We start from the raw sequence: 14886 nt of genomic DNA on the forward strand, positions 1-14886 counted from the left end.
CATCAAAATGTGGTAACATGTAAAATATCTTGTTTTGCATGTTAATGCTCCATAATTGCACAGAGCTTTTCAACTTCAAAGCTCTTTACATGAATTAAGTGGATGTCCCTGGAGGCCTTAAGCAACATTTTCTTTGCCTTCAAAAAGAAGATTTGCACCAGACAAAAGCTTCGTGAAAAACACAGGACTGGGCTTTGTTTTTCCAGCCTACTGCCATTGCACAGTGAGATAAAATATCACTACCATTTTGCAGATGGAGAAAAAAGGGGAACTTAATGGGACCATCCCTGCTCATCTCAGACTCGGTACTTTAGATCAGGAGCGATGCACTGAGACAGGGAGAAACAAAACGCAACTCAGTTTTCCAGAGCCACGCCAACACACATTTCAATTATTTACTTCCCCATCAAAGACCAAGCTGCTGAGAGTCCAGTGATTACCCCCTACTGCAACCACATCACATACACTGAGTTTGCTCAAGCACGCATGAAGAGAAAAAAAGCATTTGCTAGAATTCAGTCAAAGGGAGTTACCTGGTACTCCACTTGGCTTCATCAAAAGACATTTGAAAAGTACCAAAACCCAGGAGAGAAATGGTTATATCCTTATATCAGACTGAAACCTATCACATATCACTATGCAGTATTTTCACACTGAACTTTCTTTTCATTGTCTTTTAAACCACGCTACAACTAAGAAACTGCTACAGATGTTTACAACATCACTGCTAAAGAATTAGTATTTTTCCAGCACCCTTTGCCAAAAGGGTAAGACCAACAAGTATTCCTCGTTGTACTTACCATGTGATTTTTATGCCACTTCACTGGACACAGGGTGTAATACATTGGGTCTTTTTATTGCTCAAGTAGAAAGTGCTCATTACCTATTTATGTTTATATATAGGAAAAAACAAAGAGTTATTACAAGGGGCATACTTCACACTGTTGTAGTGGTTGATTTCCTCAAGATGGTCTTCTGGGGTTTTGGCGCAGTTTGTGGAGGCACAGTTGCAGGTCTTGGAGGAGGAAAGCTATTACTGGGACTTATCCCCAGCCCACCATTTTCCAGAAGAAATGGAGGCAGTGGAGGTGGAGGAGGCGGCAGAGGAGGGCACTGGTGCGGCAGCTTTCCTGCAGCCCGGGCCGGCTCGCTGTGCAAGTGCACCTCCCTGTTTTTGATGTTGTAGCGAACGTCACAGTCGGGGCAGTATCCGTGGTACTGCACCTTCTCATTGAACCGCACGCGCTCCCTGGCTCCCGCCTGGGCACACCGCTCCTTCTCCGCCCTGTGTGTCAGCGGTGGCATCACCACCTTCTCCAGGCCACTGTTCGGCACACAGCACACATCTCCATTTGGGATCCGGCCCGGCCCCGTGGGCAGGCCCCCGTTCCGCAGCAGGGTGCCATTGGTCTTGAGGGGGTTGGCCAAGGGAGGCAGCCTGGGGGGCTCATCACACCTGACGGGCGTCAGCCGAGGGGGAGGAGGCGGCGGGTTGGGCTTCCGCAGCACGGTGAGGATGGCAGAGGGGTGCGCGGGTGGCTTGATGAGGGGCGCGCTGCCTCGCACCTTCACCTTCTCCAGGCTGGAGGCTGTTGTGCTGCTGGAGCTGCTGTTCAGGGTGTCTGTTTTGGAACTGTCTGTCATCTCATCCTCCAGCTGCAGATCACATGTCAGTGTGTCAATCTGGTCAACCACCTGCAGAACAGCCAGAGTGAGAACAGTGAGAAAAGCACACCTCAGAGAAGGCACAGAAAAACTAAACCATTCTCCGCTATCAGCTTGTCTTCCCCAGAACTGAAGCATCCAATTTTTTTGACCATTATTTCATTTATTCTTGTCAATGTAATAAAATAATCATAATAAAAATGATGACAACAATAATGACAAGGATGGCTACTTTGCTAGCTCATCACCTGAATACAAGAGAAATATAACTTGAAACAGTCTAGAATGAAATTCCCTTTCTTTCCCTCCAGGGTTTACTTGGTAATATCATAGTGAGTGAAGTGTAATTCTTCAGCATTATGCTTTGCCTTCCGGTGCAGGAGGAGACAAAATTGTTCAGCTTTAGCTTCTACATGACAGCTTCTGAACCCAAAAATTCTGCAGAGCATCTTTTAGCTCTGACCTTTCAAACACTCTAGATTTAAACATTCATTCTCTGCATAGGTGATGTTATACGTGTGGAATTGTATGTTTGATACACAATTTTCTGACATTTTTTTAACATAAAAGAGACTCTGAGAAACAAAATCTCTTTTGTGTTATATCCCTTTATTATGAGCATTTTCCATAAAATCTGAAATCCTCCAAAAAAGTCCTGAAATCGCATTTGCTGAAAGAGAAAATGTTGCTTGGTTTCCACTCACAAGTATTTAAGAACTCATGCACTTTATTTGAAGTTTTCCTCTACCTCCCAGAATTCTGGTTTTAGATTCTACATTGCTAGATCTTTTCTAGTTTTCAAGAATCCCTTCTCTACTGATTTTTAATATGGCATGAAACCAACGGTGCATTTACCTGGTAGGAAGTTTTTCATATGACAATTAAAAGCCCTTCCTGCAAAGGGCTTTAAACTACATTAAACTCAGTACCCAGTTGAACAACTGTAGTTATCAGCTACACATAACTACAATAGATGCCCCAGGAAGTAGCACTGGGACACATTTAAAAACTGATATCTGTCCTTCACAGCCTCCCAGTGTGTACCTAAAGTAATCAGTACCTAAAATGTTGCTAACTAACTCTGGTGCATGAATAAAAACCTGAGCCATTGCTTTGGATCCTTCTGGGAGGCCTGTGATGTTCTGGAGGAGGCAACCCAATACATCTGAAATGAAACCAGATGTGGCCATTGTGCCACAGAAACTTCATTTCTACTTCCTGCTTTCAATAATTTGGTGCTGATACTACTGATTTCAAACTATTTTTAGGCATATGAGCCACATAATAACTGCAAAAAACATGAAAGCCACTACTGAAAGCAGTGACTCTTCATTCAGTGAAATCAGTCCCCCACTTATGTGTCCAGCAGTAAAAGGTAAATAATAAAAGCAAAACCACCATAAAATGGAAAAGCACGCCAGCTTTCACTGCTCATACTGTAAGCTGAGTTGCATAATACAAAATTTAAAAAAGTTCATATGCATCAATTCAGTTTAGTGGTCTCCTTCTCCCCAAACCAGCAAACATGCAAATAAGCATCATTCAGAGAGCTTTCAAGCATTTTGAAAAAAACTGTGCAATAATTTTTCTCTAAAAGTACTGCAAACAACTAATTTATTCAATATTCTAAGTCCAGTATCATGTTGCATTTAAATTTCTATTTTTTCTCAAAAAAAAAAAAAAAAAAAGAAAAAAAGAAAAAAAATATACCCTTAAAACAGAGACATTAAATCCCTGAAATAATAAGGATTAAAAAAATTATTTTAGGAGTTGAAACGTACAGCTGAATCTAGTAGCTGCCAGATCCCACACATCCCCTCCAGGGTACAGCACATAAGAACTCAGGAAAATTTCAGAATAAAGGTAGACAAATCCCATCTGTACCAAAATTCATTCCAAGAATGACAGCTTACAAGTGAAAGAACTCTTATTATCACCTTCCATTACATAAGCAAAATAAGGTAGAGAGAATTTCTCAGAAGGAAACAGGAACAAAGACAAAAAAGTCAAGTTCTGGACAATAAGCCTGAAATTTAAACATCCCTCTGGATGGATTTGTGTAAATATAAGGGTCTGCCTATATATATCTAAATATCCTACTGCATCCTATCATCTTTTATTATATTATAACAGTGATAGAATGCATTGATGCAACACAAACCAAAGAAATTCCTTGGCAGGCAAAGAAACAGAAAAATTATGCATTGCAGAGCAAAAAGTTTTCTCAAGAGTAACAGGAAAGTCTGTTTATGAACTACCCTTCAAGTTAATGACTACAGAGTTTATTTCATGCCTTCTGGGCAAATGTGTAGTACACATCAAAATTTTTTTTGTCACTTATCCGTTTGTAGAACATAAATCCAGCATGAAATGGCTCTAACACAACAACACAGTTTATCTGTCTAGATTCATTCCCACCATGAGTTGTGAGTCTGTGTGCTGTTCTTTTCTTCTGCTTTTTTGTCCCAGAAGGTAAAATTCAAATAAGATGAAAAAGCAACATGAGAACTCATGACTAACACAACAAAACTCTTGTAGTTTAAAAAAAACCATTCCTTGTTTCACAGTGCATCTTCTATGGAAGTAAGAGAAAGAATGTTAATTAATAAAAAAAAAAAAAAAAAGGAAAAAAGAAAAAGGTGCTCTAGTTGTGCAGAAATGTGTCCATTCTTTCATTTCTGAATAAAACAGGACTTGATTCACATGTACAAATATTGGGGATACCTAATTTTATAGTTCACGGAGCCCCTTAGCCATTAACTGGATTTGAACTCTGCAGATATGCTCACTTCTACCCTGCCAGCAGTATCCTGAGGCTTCAAGCTTTGTAGAATCCAATGTGACACTCCTGAATGAACCAGGACATCAGTCTATTCTTATCTAATATATCTAATTATCTTAACAATATTAGGTGCCCAGAGTTGAACTTCTCTACCAAAATACAAGATTACACCCTTAGCAATATGCATTTGGACTCAGAAATTCTGTGCTGCAACTAACAGAGCATGGAGAATTAACCAGTAAAATCAAGTTCAGGTAAAAAGGAAAAAAAAACTATTCAACCCCAACTAACAACAAAAAAACCCCTAAAATCCCCACTGAAGTTGCAAACCATTTGCAATGCAAAGACATTTTACAGTTAACCCAATCCTCAATGTTACCAAATTTTTATATAAAGTTGCTTAAAAATACAGAGCTAGCATAATATATTGTTTTTCCACTGAGATCAAATTGCAGTTCCTGTTTAAAAGAACTTCAGAATCTAGTCCAAGAAAAAGTCTTGTGATTATTAAAAGCAGCCTGTTCTGACCTAATATTTCCATTGTTTGAGCTGTACTTGTAAGTTTTGTCTAGTTTTTAGTTCCTCTGTTGAAGGCCTTTTGTGGACAAATGTCCTAACTTGCTTATACCAATACTCAAAACTCCGTATTTCTCACAGGATGCCAGGATCTCATTCCAAGAATCTAACTTTGCAATCATAAGACTAAAACAAGACACAGAAAGTAACACTTACTTGTACTTCTTGCTTGTATTGGTAAACTTCTCAGAAAAGTGTCTCTACAATTAGTCACAAACACTTTTTTTCACTGTTTCTTTGTGTGATTATCTAATATACATCCAAAGTACATTTATGGAGAGTTTTGATGTCTCCTTAAAATAAATGCTTCACTAGCTTTGTTTTTCCTCCTGTTTAAAGGAAGGTCCCAATGTTCAGTGAATATAGCATCCACTCTCTGCCCTCAATCCACCACATACAATTGTTGAGCTTTTTTTCTGACACTTAAATAAAAAAACAAATTGCTTTTCAGGAAGGAAATTAATATACATTTAAAAATTCATGATTTTTAAAGTTCACAGAAGTAAAAAGGTGTAATATTTCTTAAGATGTTCAGCCATTTGCATTTTTTAAATGTTTTTCAAAGATTCTCATGGATTTACCAACTAGATTTCTTTTGGTTTTTTTTTTCTTTTTTTTTAATTACTTGCTTCTATACAGGCTAGTGGCTCTCAAAAAAGCTGAATAAGCAGGATGGAACTTAGGTGATATTACTTCTGAGATGGAATAGGTATAATTTATGTAGTACTCTTTCGTACTACGCCATAGCTATGTGCAGCTATGAGATTTAAAAGTTTGCTGAAGCTTACTAGAAAATCAATAGTAATGGACAGATGCTGAATTTGATTTTAAATCAACCAAAATCAAATCATGTCATGAGACTAGTTCTTGTTTGGAGCTAAAATAATTTGTGGTGAAATGAAAAAATTGGTGGACAAAATAAATAGAATAAAATGTATTTTCTTTTTTTATTTTTAAAGCAATGTCAAAAACTTGCAAAGTTTGACATAGACAAATATTGCACCATTTGTGCAAAAATTAGCTACCTGACAAGCCACAAAAATAAATATGTAATTAAGAATAAAAGCAATCAGCTCTACCATGAAGAGGCTGCTTTTGGCTTTAAGTAAAGGACCGGGAAATATGCTATATCAGTAGCTCTAACATCTCATGATTGCACCTCTCATCCTACAAAAATTGTTCACTTGCTACAATTAGTACCAGAATCTTCTAGAAAAACTGTCAAACTATTTACATTCCCATCACTTTAGCTTATGATTTCCTGTAGAGTTACTAGACCTTTGTTGACAAAAATGAATGTTCAATATATTCGGGTAACATGAGATTAGCCCAGCTGGTCAGATCATGCTGCTAATAATGCCAGGGTTCTGGGTTTGATCTCTGCATGGACCATCCACTTCAGAGTTGGCTTTGATGATTCTTGTGGGTCCCTTACAACTCAGAATATTCTGTGATTAAGTCTGTGATATCTAAGGACACAAAGTTTCTTCCTTACAAAGTGCCTGTAAATCCCAATCTACCCCAGAGTTAAAATGAATGAAACAGAGGTCCCTGTTAACAGTGAGAACCAATATCTCCCTTTACAGTTTAAGCTGCATAACAGCAGAATAATAACCTTTTTTCTGGTGCTTGCATTTCAGCTTCAATCCATGGTCATATCTTTTGTATTTTCCTACTGCAAGCTTCTCTACATTGCTACCTGTCCCCTTCCCTACCCCCAATCCCCAGAGAATACATCTTCCAGGTCAAGAAGAAAAAGAACCAAAATTAGACTAGAAACAAGTGTATAACACTGTGTAAGCTAAAAAATTGCCAAAAGAAAGCAAAGGAAAAGCTGTATCAGGAGAGACAAGTGGTCTACTTAGTACAATATTGTGAAAAATTACAAAAAGCAAGTGCTCAGGACAGAACACTAGAAAAGTCACACTGAAATATTTGTGTAGAACCTTATTCCATTCTCAAACAATTTCTCACTCAAGAACTTCCTAGCTGATGTTGTACTAAGCAGATCTTGACATACTTATCTACAGTGAGCATGTGAACATGCCTATATCTGGTTGAACTTGCACCAGCTTTTGGCATCTGCCCAAGTATCCTCCAGTTACCTGCCTTCATTACAGGGAAATGTCTCCTACACCTCTTTCGCCTTGAGAAAAAAAACCCAGATGCTTTTATAGACAAAGTGCTTAATGAACTTGCATAAACTCAAGCTGTAGCTGTTTTGGGAAACTACAGCTACAGAATTTCTCTCAGTCTTGCAATTGGGTTGTGGGTTGTTTTTTTGTTTATTTTTACAATGTATCCATCAGCATCTTCGTATATGAAGCTGTATTAATAAGTAATGTCTGTTTATGCTAAAACACTGTAACAAAGCACTGGGGATTAATTCAGTATTTGAGTAAATACAAACTTCCAGGCAGATTAGTTCAGCTTTCTCTTACAGTAGTATCTCAGCAGCTTAGTCACTCATCCTGCAGGAGCTGGAAAGGGCAAGGCTGGTGTGAAGCCCTTGGATGTTAGAGCATCCAAGAGATCAACCGTATCCTAAGCAAACTTACAGATATCAAGTCTTTGCCACCAGAAAGTTTTGGGCAAAGAATACATTAGTAACATCAGGAAACTAGTATTATGCTTTAGAGTACACTAACACATAGTCACAGATACCCTAGGCTGGACAAGGTCTCAAAGATCATCTAATTCCATCTAATTCCAACCCCCTGCCCATGAGCAGGAACACCTTCCACTAGATCTGTCTGCTAAAAGCCTCATCCAACCTGGCCTTGAACACTGTCAGGAAGCAGGCACCCCCAGGTTCCCTGGGAAGCCTGTTCCAGTGCCTCACAACCCTTGCAGAAATGGATTTCTTCCTGAGATCTAACCTAAACCTACTCTCTTTCAGTTTGAAGCCATTTCTTCTGTATTATCATGCATGCCTTTGCAAAAACCTCTCTCCATCTCTTTTCTGATACTGGAAGGCTGCAGTGGGGTCATCCCACTTTTTTTTTTTTTTTTTTTTAAAGCCTTCTCTTCCATGACAAAATAATAAGAAAAAAAAATTACAGCAAGCTGCTACTCATGTTCCCATTTAAGAATTTGACATAGCCGTGGCAATTCTCCTGTGAACACTTTTGGATGAAGTCTCATAGGGATGTTGTTTGGAAGAACAGAGACATGAAGGCAGATATGTAGCATGTATTCATGATGAATAGTACAATTACAATTCTTGTCACACACAGAAGAAGCCTGATAAAACTATGATAAACAAACAGAAACCCTGAGAAAATAAAGTAAAAACCAAATAAAAATCTTTCTGAAAAAAGCAAGTTCAAATAATATTTGTAACAAAAAAATAGCCATTCTAAAATATTAATCAGAATAAGTCAGTTTCGATTCAGTCTCATTTGTTTTTAATGGCAACAGAATTTCACACTTCCAGTGAAATACTGGAAATGAGTGATATAAAATACTCACATAATCTCATATTTGTCAATATAGGAAAAGAAATAATTTCACTAAAAATAAAGCAGATTAAATATCTTTTGTCACATCTAGATCATCACAGAATGATGACACTTGTCTTAACTCAGGCAAGAAAAGCAATGATTTCACGTGTAGCTCGTTACCCAGGCTGAAAGACAAGCTGCAGCTCAGGCTCAGCACTGTGTAAGCACAGCAAACCAGTCCACAGACTTGGAAAAGCAAGTACAATCCATGCCTCTATGGGCAGCAGTGCTAACTAGCTAGCTGAGTTAACCCAGTGCTAGCCTGGAATCTGTTCAAAATCAGATTGTGAGAGCAGCAGGTCTGGTACAGCTTGTCCTGAACGCTGAAAAAGTACTCAGGACTAGGAAATAAAAACAAAAGCCTTTAAGTTCTAAACAAATGAATGAATTAAGACTGCCGTATAAAATATAAGGAAAATTTGATTTCACAACTCACAAAGAAAACTTGAACTTAATGGGAAATAAGCAATTTCTCTTCTACTGTAATTGACTGATGTCAATTATACTCCTTTATTTTTCTTAGTCTTCAAATTTAGATTTGACATGGTAGATGTAGCCAGCATGACTATTTAAAAAGAATATCCAAATTTTATCTTTATATTATTAGATAAGGAAAAAAAAGGATTAAGCTGGGCATATGAAATATACATCTGATAGATAATTCTGCATACAATTATTTTAAATTCATTGGCACAAAGAAGGAAATTTAAAAGACAAATTGCTAATCAGAATTCTATGCTTAAATATGCATGTAATAAAAGTAAAAGGTCTTCCCTGTAGAAAATTTTGGGGAATTAATATTAAACCCTTGTTTACATGTTTTAGTTATACTCCTTGCAGCTTACTACTGCTTTTCTTTCTCAAAATGTAACAAAATTGAAAATGTCTGCATGTTGACAAAAACCAAGGAATGGTTAATCTGTGCATTCTCATTATTGCTCATGTTTTCTGAATAAACATGTTGTAAACCAGCTGTAAACACAATAGCACAAAATCTTAGAGATTTTACTCCCTACATAACAATCTCTGACATAAACAGTCATTCACAACGACTACAAATACAGTGATTTGCTTAATTAGAAATCATATTAATTTAAATGAATGCTAAATATTTGTCCAAGCTCTTAACTATTAAGGTAAACAGAATGTAGGAGTTCCAAAATGTATGTTAATTAATGCTAACCATGGCAACTGTGGAGACTAGAAGTTCCTTTGTAGGATTATAAAAATCACATATTTTTATAAATACTTTCCTAGGTACACTTTTCAAATATGTTAATAACAGCTATCGTTAAACAAACAAACAAACAAACAAAAAACCTCGTAACATTATAGCTCTGAATTAAGTATTTACCATACCTCAAAAAAATTTGCTGAGAAGCTGATAAACAATTCTACTGCAATTCTTTTGTTAATGCTAGTCTAAAGAACTGGGTATATTTTTCTGATTTTAAATAAACCATCTCACTATGCAGAGTATTAACTGGCATCCTTCCTTTTCCTCTGGCACTCTAAAATAGGCTCCAGAAATAAATGTTTATCATTCTTTTGTACTAAAACAAAAAAACCCGTTCTCCAAGAACACCCAGTATTTCTTTTCTGAGACCACATGTTAGGCTGTTGGACTGTATGATTTAAAGGATTTTATTAGTAAAATACTCCTTTGAGTCTAGATGGTATCCATATTTTAGTATTTCAGCACATTCAGGTTACAGCTCCAAAGTCACATTTAAACTCAAATAAAATGTGGAAGAAATTTACATTAACCTGGAAGTACTTACTCCTGTTAGACAGTTTTTAAAATAAAATTTCAACACAGATGAACAAAACTAGAGGACTAAATACAAAATTTAAAGCAAATTTTAGATGAAGTGACAGCATTCTCTGCTTTTTATACACAAAAAAATGGAAAGCCTGCTAAAGCAACAGACTTTCTTTCAGACATACCTGCAATACTCTTTCTGTTGATAAGTCCTATCCTTGAAAGATGTTCTGTTTATGCAACAGGTTGAACTATCTGCCTGGATAAAAACAATGCTACAGGTAATAATGATTATTATAAGAAAGTTTGCATCTTTTTCTTCTGGGAGGTCTGAAATGCACAAGCTCCCACCTCACCCTGCTGGTGAGGTGCACATAACACCAGGAAGTAAGAGTACTACAGACATTTTTCCAAGAATGAGAGATCACAGAATATTTTGCAATAGTGACCCTATTGAAAGCTTCTTGGAACTCAATCTGATCTTTTCCATCTGGATCTACTGGGCAAAACACATCACAGGATACAGCCCATGGTCAGCTTACACCACTAATAAATAAAAGTAATGAATCAGCAAGCTCTGTTAACAGAGAAAGTAATTGCTATGAACCATAAAGGTTTAAAATTAATGTTTGCCTTTTAATTATTTGTTGCTGCAAGTTAAATGACCTCGGCTCACAGTGTATCACAACATATTTTAGTAATTTAATTAAAACCATATTTTATCTTAATATTTAAGAATACAGTTTTTTTCAGATTCCTTTCAATAAAATGCTACATGGGCACCTGAGAAGTATATACAAAAACTGTTTTATCTCATTTTTGGTTCTATATATTATACTTTTGTCTGTTTATTAGACATCTAAAACTGAGCCCCTCAAGTGATTATAACTAATGTATTTCAGACAGTGTAAGAAAACTGTAGCTAAGTATTTTAAATAAATAATTAAATTATTTAACAATAATTGCACATTCACATTATCATAATAGGATCATTGCCAAGAGAGCTTTTAACAAAATTCAAAGCAAACAATGTAATACTACGTGTTTACATGGATGGTCAGTTGTTTCACAGTTAAAGCTGAATGTGATCAAAGTCACTTAGAGTTCAAAGAAAGCTATCTATCTGCCTTCCAGTCCAAAAAGAAATTAATAAATTGGGAATGCATGAGGAGCAAAGGTAAGGGAGCAGAATTTTCAGCTAATGTTTGAATGTTTGCAATGATATACACTGCCCCCTCAAAAAAAAAAAAATTAAAAAAAATTAAAAACACAGGAAATCTCTAGCTCAGGTATTTCCAGAACATTTGATGGAGATAATCATTTCAGTGTGTCAAAATACAATACTGCAGATGCTTTTTTCAAGCTAAGACTATTAAATTTTTGTCCTTATAAGACCATTAGCTCATGTTTTTGGCACAAGTAGCTGCTGCTCCAATTCTGCTTCTTGTTGCAGATCAGCTAGCTAATAACACAAAAACCCAGAAAATTTTCTTTGCTTTTGCTTTTGCTTTTCTTTGCTCTTTCTTTTGCTTTTGCATATCCCACAAAACTGCTGGGCCTATTTGGCTGTAACATACTTGCACTTCCAGCAATACTGAACTATTAGAAGAGAATTTGTGCATCCCACAAGGTACATGGTGTAGTACTCAGTACCACAACACTGTGTTTTTACTGTTGGTGGTCCAGTCCCTGTCCTGTGTACTCAGTTCAGATGCTTCTGCATCTGTGGCATAGGTTTCCTTTGGATAAAGTTAGTTTTGCTGTTTCTAATCCAAAAGAGAGGCATGACTTTCAGAGGTATTAATGACAGGCTGAAGGTGAAATTCTGAAGAGGTCTGTTTTCCTAGGTAAGTCAGTAATTGCCTTACAGAAGTAAACTACAGTAGTAGAATACATTGTGCAGGGAGTAGAAAACCATTTCCAAACAGATTTGGAAAACAGAGTGGTGAGCAGGGTGGGGGAGTAACTGTCTGCCTCAGCCATGCAAATAACAAACTGCAGTCAAGATTCAGTACAGCTACCACAAATTTCCAACCAAAGATAAAGTCAAAATGATTCACTCCTTTAAAAGACTTGCTGACGTTTAGCCTTTGAAGCCTGGTTTTGCTTTTTGGCTTTCATGAAAAGAGTTTTCAGCTGAGTGAACATCTTACTAAAAATTATATAGAATATTTAATTTAAATTTCTATATTTCATTAATTATTTCTATAGTGATTTTGACTATATATGGAAAATCTGATCCAAACCTCAAGACAAGAGGAAAAAAATAGCTGCCTATATTTGCTGTACCTTCCTTTCACAATGTCTTCTGGGGTTTACAAGACAGGAATACTTTTTCCTTCCTTTCCCTTTCCCTCTCCCCCCTCTCTCCCTCCCTTCTTCCTTTCCCCCTCTCTCTTCCCTCCTCCCCTCATTCCCCCCATATATCAGAAATTCTGCTCAGGTCAATCACACAATGCCTCAACTACTAAAGCATTTCTTTGATTGCCAACAACCCACTTTGAAGAGTCCTCACCTCATCTCATCCTTATAAACCTCAATCCCTTTCTTATAACTGTAGTACTTGTGGCAGCAGGAATGAAATGTTTTGTACCTGGTATTTTGAAGAGGTCCTTAGATGTAAAGATGTAAAAAGGGAATTTTTCCAGTGCAGCTGGCAGGATGCACAGAGAAGAACTAGAAAGACAGATCAAGTGCCCCCTTCTGCTGCTATCCAATAGAGGTCATCTTGGCTGGCTTTGATTCAAAGAAAAATGCAGTTCCAACATTCAAAAGAACATGGTTGGTAAAATGTTAAGCACACGAGACCCCTGGTGTATGCATTGAGAGATACCATGAATCTCATCAGACACATTACTGTTCAAAATCTTTCCAGATAGCATTGAACAAACAGTTGTTTCATTTTCTGGGCTATTAGTGAAAAGAAAATTATACACGTAGACTATAAAGCCATAACTCATATTTTAATACTGAGACCTATTATTCTAGAGTCAATATTTTCCCTTTTGGCAAAGCAAAGGCAAGTTGTGAATGTAGACTTGGGGTTCAGGCCCAAAAAATGCACCTGAATACCAAGGTAAAAAGCCTATCTTTTTAACTTAAGAAAGTGCTGCAAAATGTATGAAAAATATAATCTGTGTTTGAAAAATTAATCAATCCTGAAATGTCTAAAGAAAGGTAAGTATTGAAAATTATTTTACAGTTTCAAATGAACATTATTAAAATATTATGGTTTGCACCTGATTTTTAAAAGGCATAAGAAATATTTTGACTAGGTTCAGTCAAAAGAACTACATTTACTTAAGTGCCATAAGTTCTGAGACATTAGGTACTTTTAAAAGAGAAAACCCTTTATACAGAGCTAAGTAGATTGCATCTTCCTGGTAGGAATTAAGACATTTCTTTCGGACTAGATGTAACATATTGAAGATGGTAATTCAGGGATAAGGAAAAGTTAACATGAAATTAAATTTATGAGTTCTGAGGGAGGTGATAGGCAAATTGCTATGTCCCTATCCATCACACTTGAAAAATCATGGCAGTCATGTGAAGTTCCTGATGACTGGAAAAAGGGAACTATAATCCCCATTTTAAAAAAAGGTAAAGTGGGAGACCTGGGGATATATAGAGCAGTCAGCCTTAGCTCTGTGCCAGGCAAGCTTATGAAGCAGATTCTCCTGGAAACCATGCTAAGACACATGAAAAACAAAGAGGTGACTGGAAAGAGCCAGCCTGGCTTTACAGAGTGGAAATCTTATCTTCTGCAATGGAGCTATTGGTGGATAAGGGAGCACTGGTGATAAGGGCAGAGCAATTGACACTGTCTACATGTACTTATGCAAAGCTTTGGACACTGTTTCACAGGACATCCTTGCCTCTAAATTGGAGACACATAGGTTTGTTGGATGGACCATATGGTGGATGAACAGCTGCCTGGATGGCTGCATGGAAAGAGTTTTGGCAAAAAGCTCCTCATCCACACAGACCTGAGGCCAGCAGTGATCCCCAGGGTCAGATCTGGGGCTGATACGGTTCAACACCTTTGTTGGTGACAGGGACAGTGGCATTGAGAGCACCCTCAGCAAGCTCCCTGATGACACCACGCTGTGTGGGGCAGGGACATGCCCGAGGCAAGGCATGCCAGCCAGGGGGACCTTAGACAGGCTTGGAAAGTGGGACTGTGGGAACATCAAGAAGTTCAACAAAGTGCAAGTGCAAGGTCCTACACCTGGGTCATGGCAGTCCCAGACACACCCACAGGTCGGGAAGAAAGTGATTGGGAGCAGCCCTGTGGGGCAGGACTTGGTGGGGATGGCAGATGGAAAACTCCACATGGGCCAGCAGTGTGTGCTCACAGCCCACAAAGCCAGACGTGCCCTGGGCTGTGCCAAAAGCAGTGTGGCCAGCAGGGCGAGGGAGGGGTTTCTGCCCTTCTGCTCTGCTCTGGTGAGACCCCACTGCAGGGCTGTGTCCAGTTCTGGTGTCCCCAGCTTGCTCCTACATGGAATTGTAGGAGCAAGTCCAGAGGAGGAACATGAAGTCAATAAACGGACTGGAGCACGTCCCTTACAATGCCAGGCTGAGACAGCTGGGGCTGT

At 37.8% G+C, this 14886-nt stretch overlaps 1 protein-coding gene across 3 annotated transcripts in view; it reads right to left on the reverse strand.

The window, feature by feature from the left end:
- The window catches only part of PRR16 (proline rich 16), a 145085-nt gene that overhangs the window by 51828 nt on the left and 78371 nt on the right, over positions 1–14886 (reverse strand). For 2 of the 3 annotated variants that reach the window (XR_004061518.1, XM_030969393.1), the window contains exon 2: positions 936–1695. Coding sequence is in view for 1 of the 3 variants with exons in the window: in XM_030969393.1 (XP_030825253.1) it covers positions 937–1695 (759 nt within the window). In the remaining 2 variants the exon portion in view is untranslated. Of the gene's footprint in view, positions 1–800; positions 1696–14886 lie in introns of all 3 variants that reach the window. The other variant, XR_004061517.1, reaches the window with a different exon arrangement.

This window comes from Camarhynchus parvulus, chromosome Z (assembly GCF_901933205.1).
Source record: "Camarhynchus parvulus chromosome Z, STF_HiC, whole genome shotgun sequence".
Lineage (NCBI taxonomy): Eukaryota > Metazoa > Chordata > Aves > Passeriformes > Thraupidae > Camarhynchus > Camarhynchus parvulus.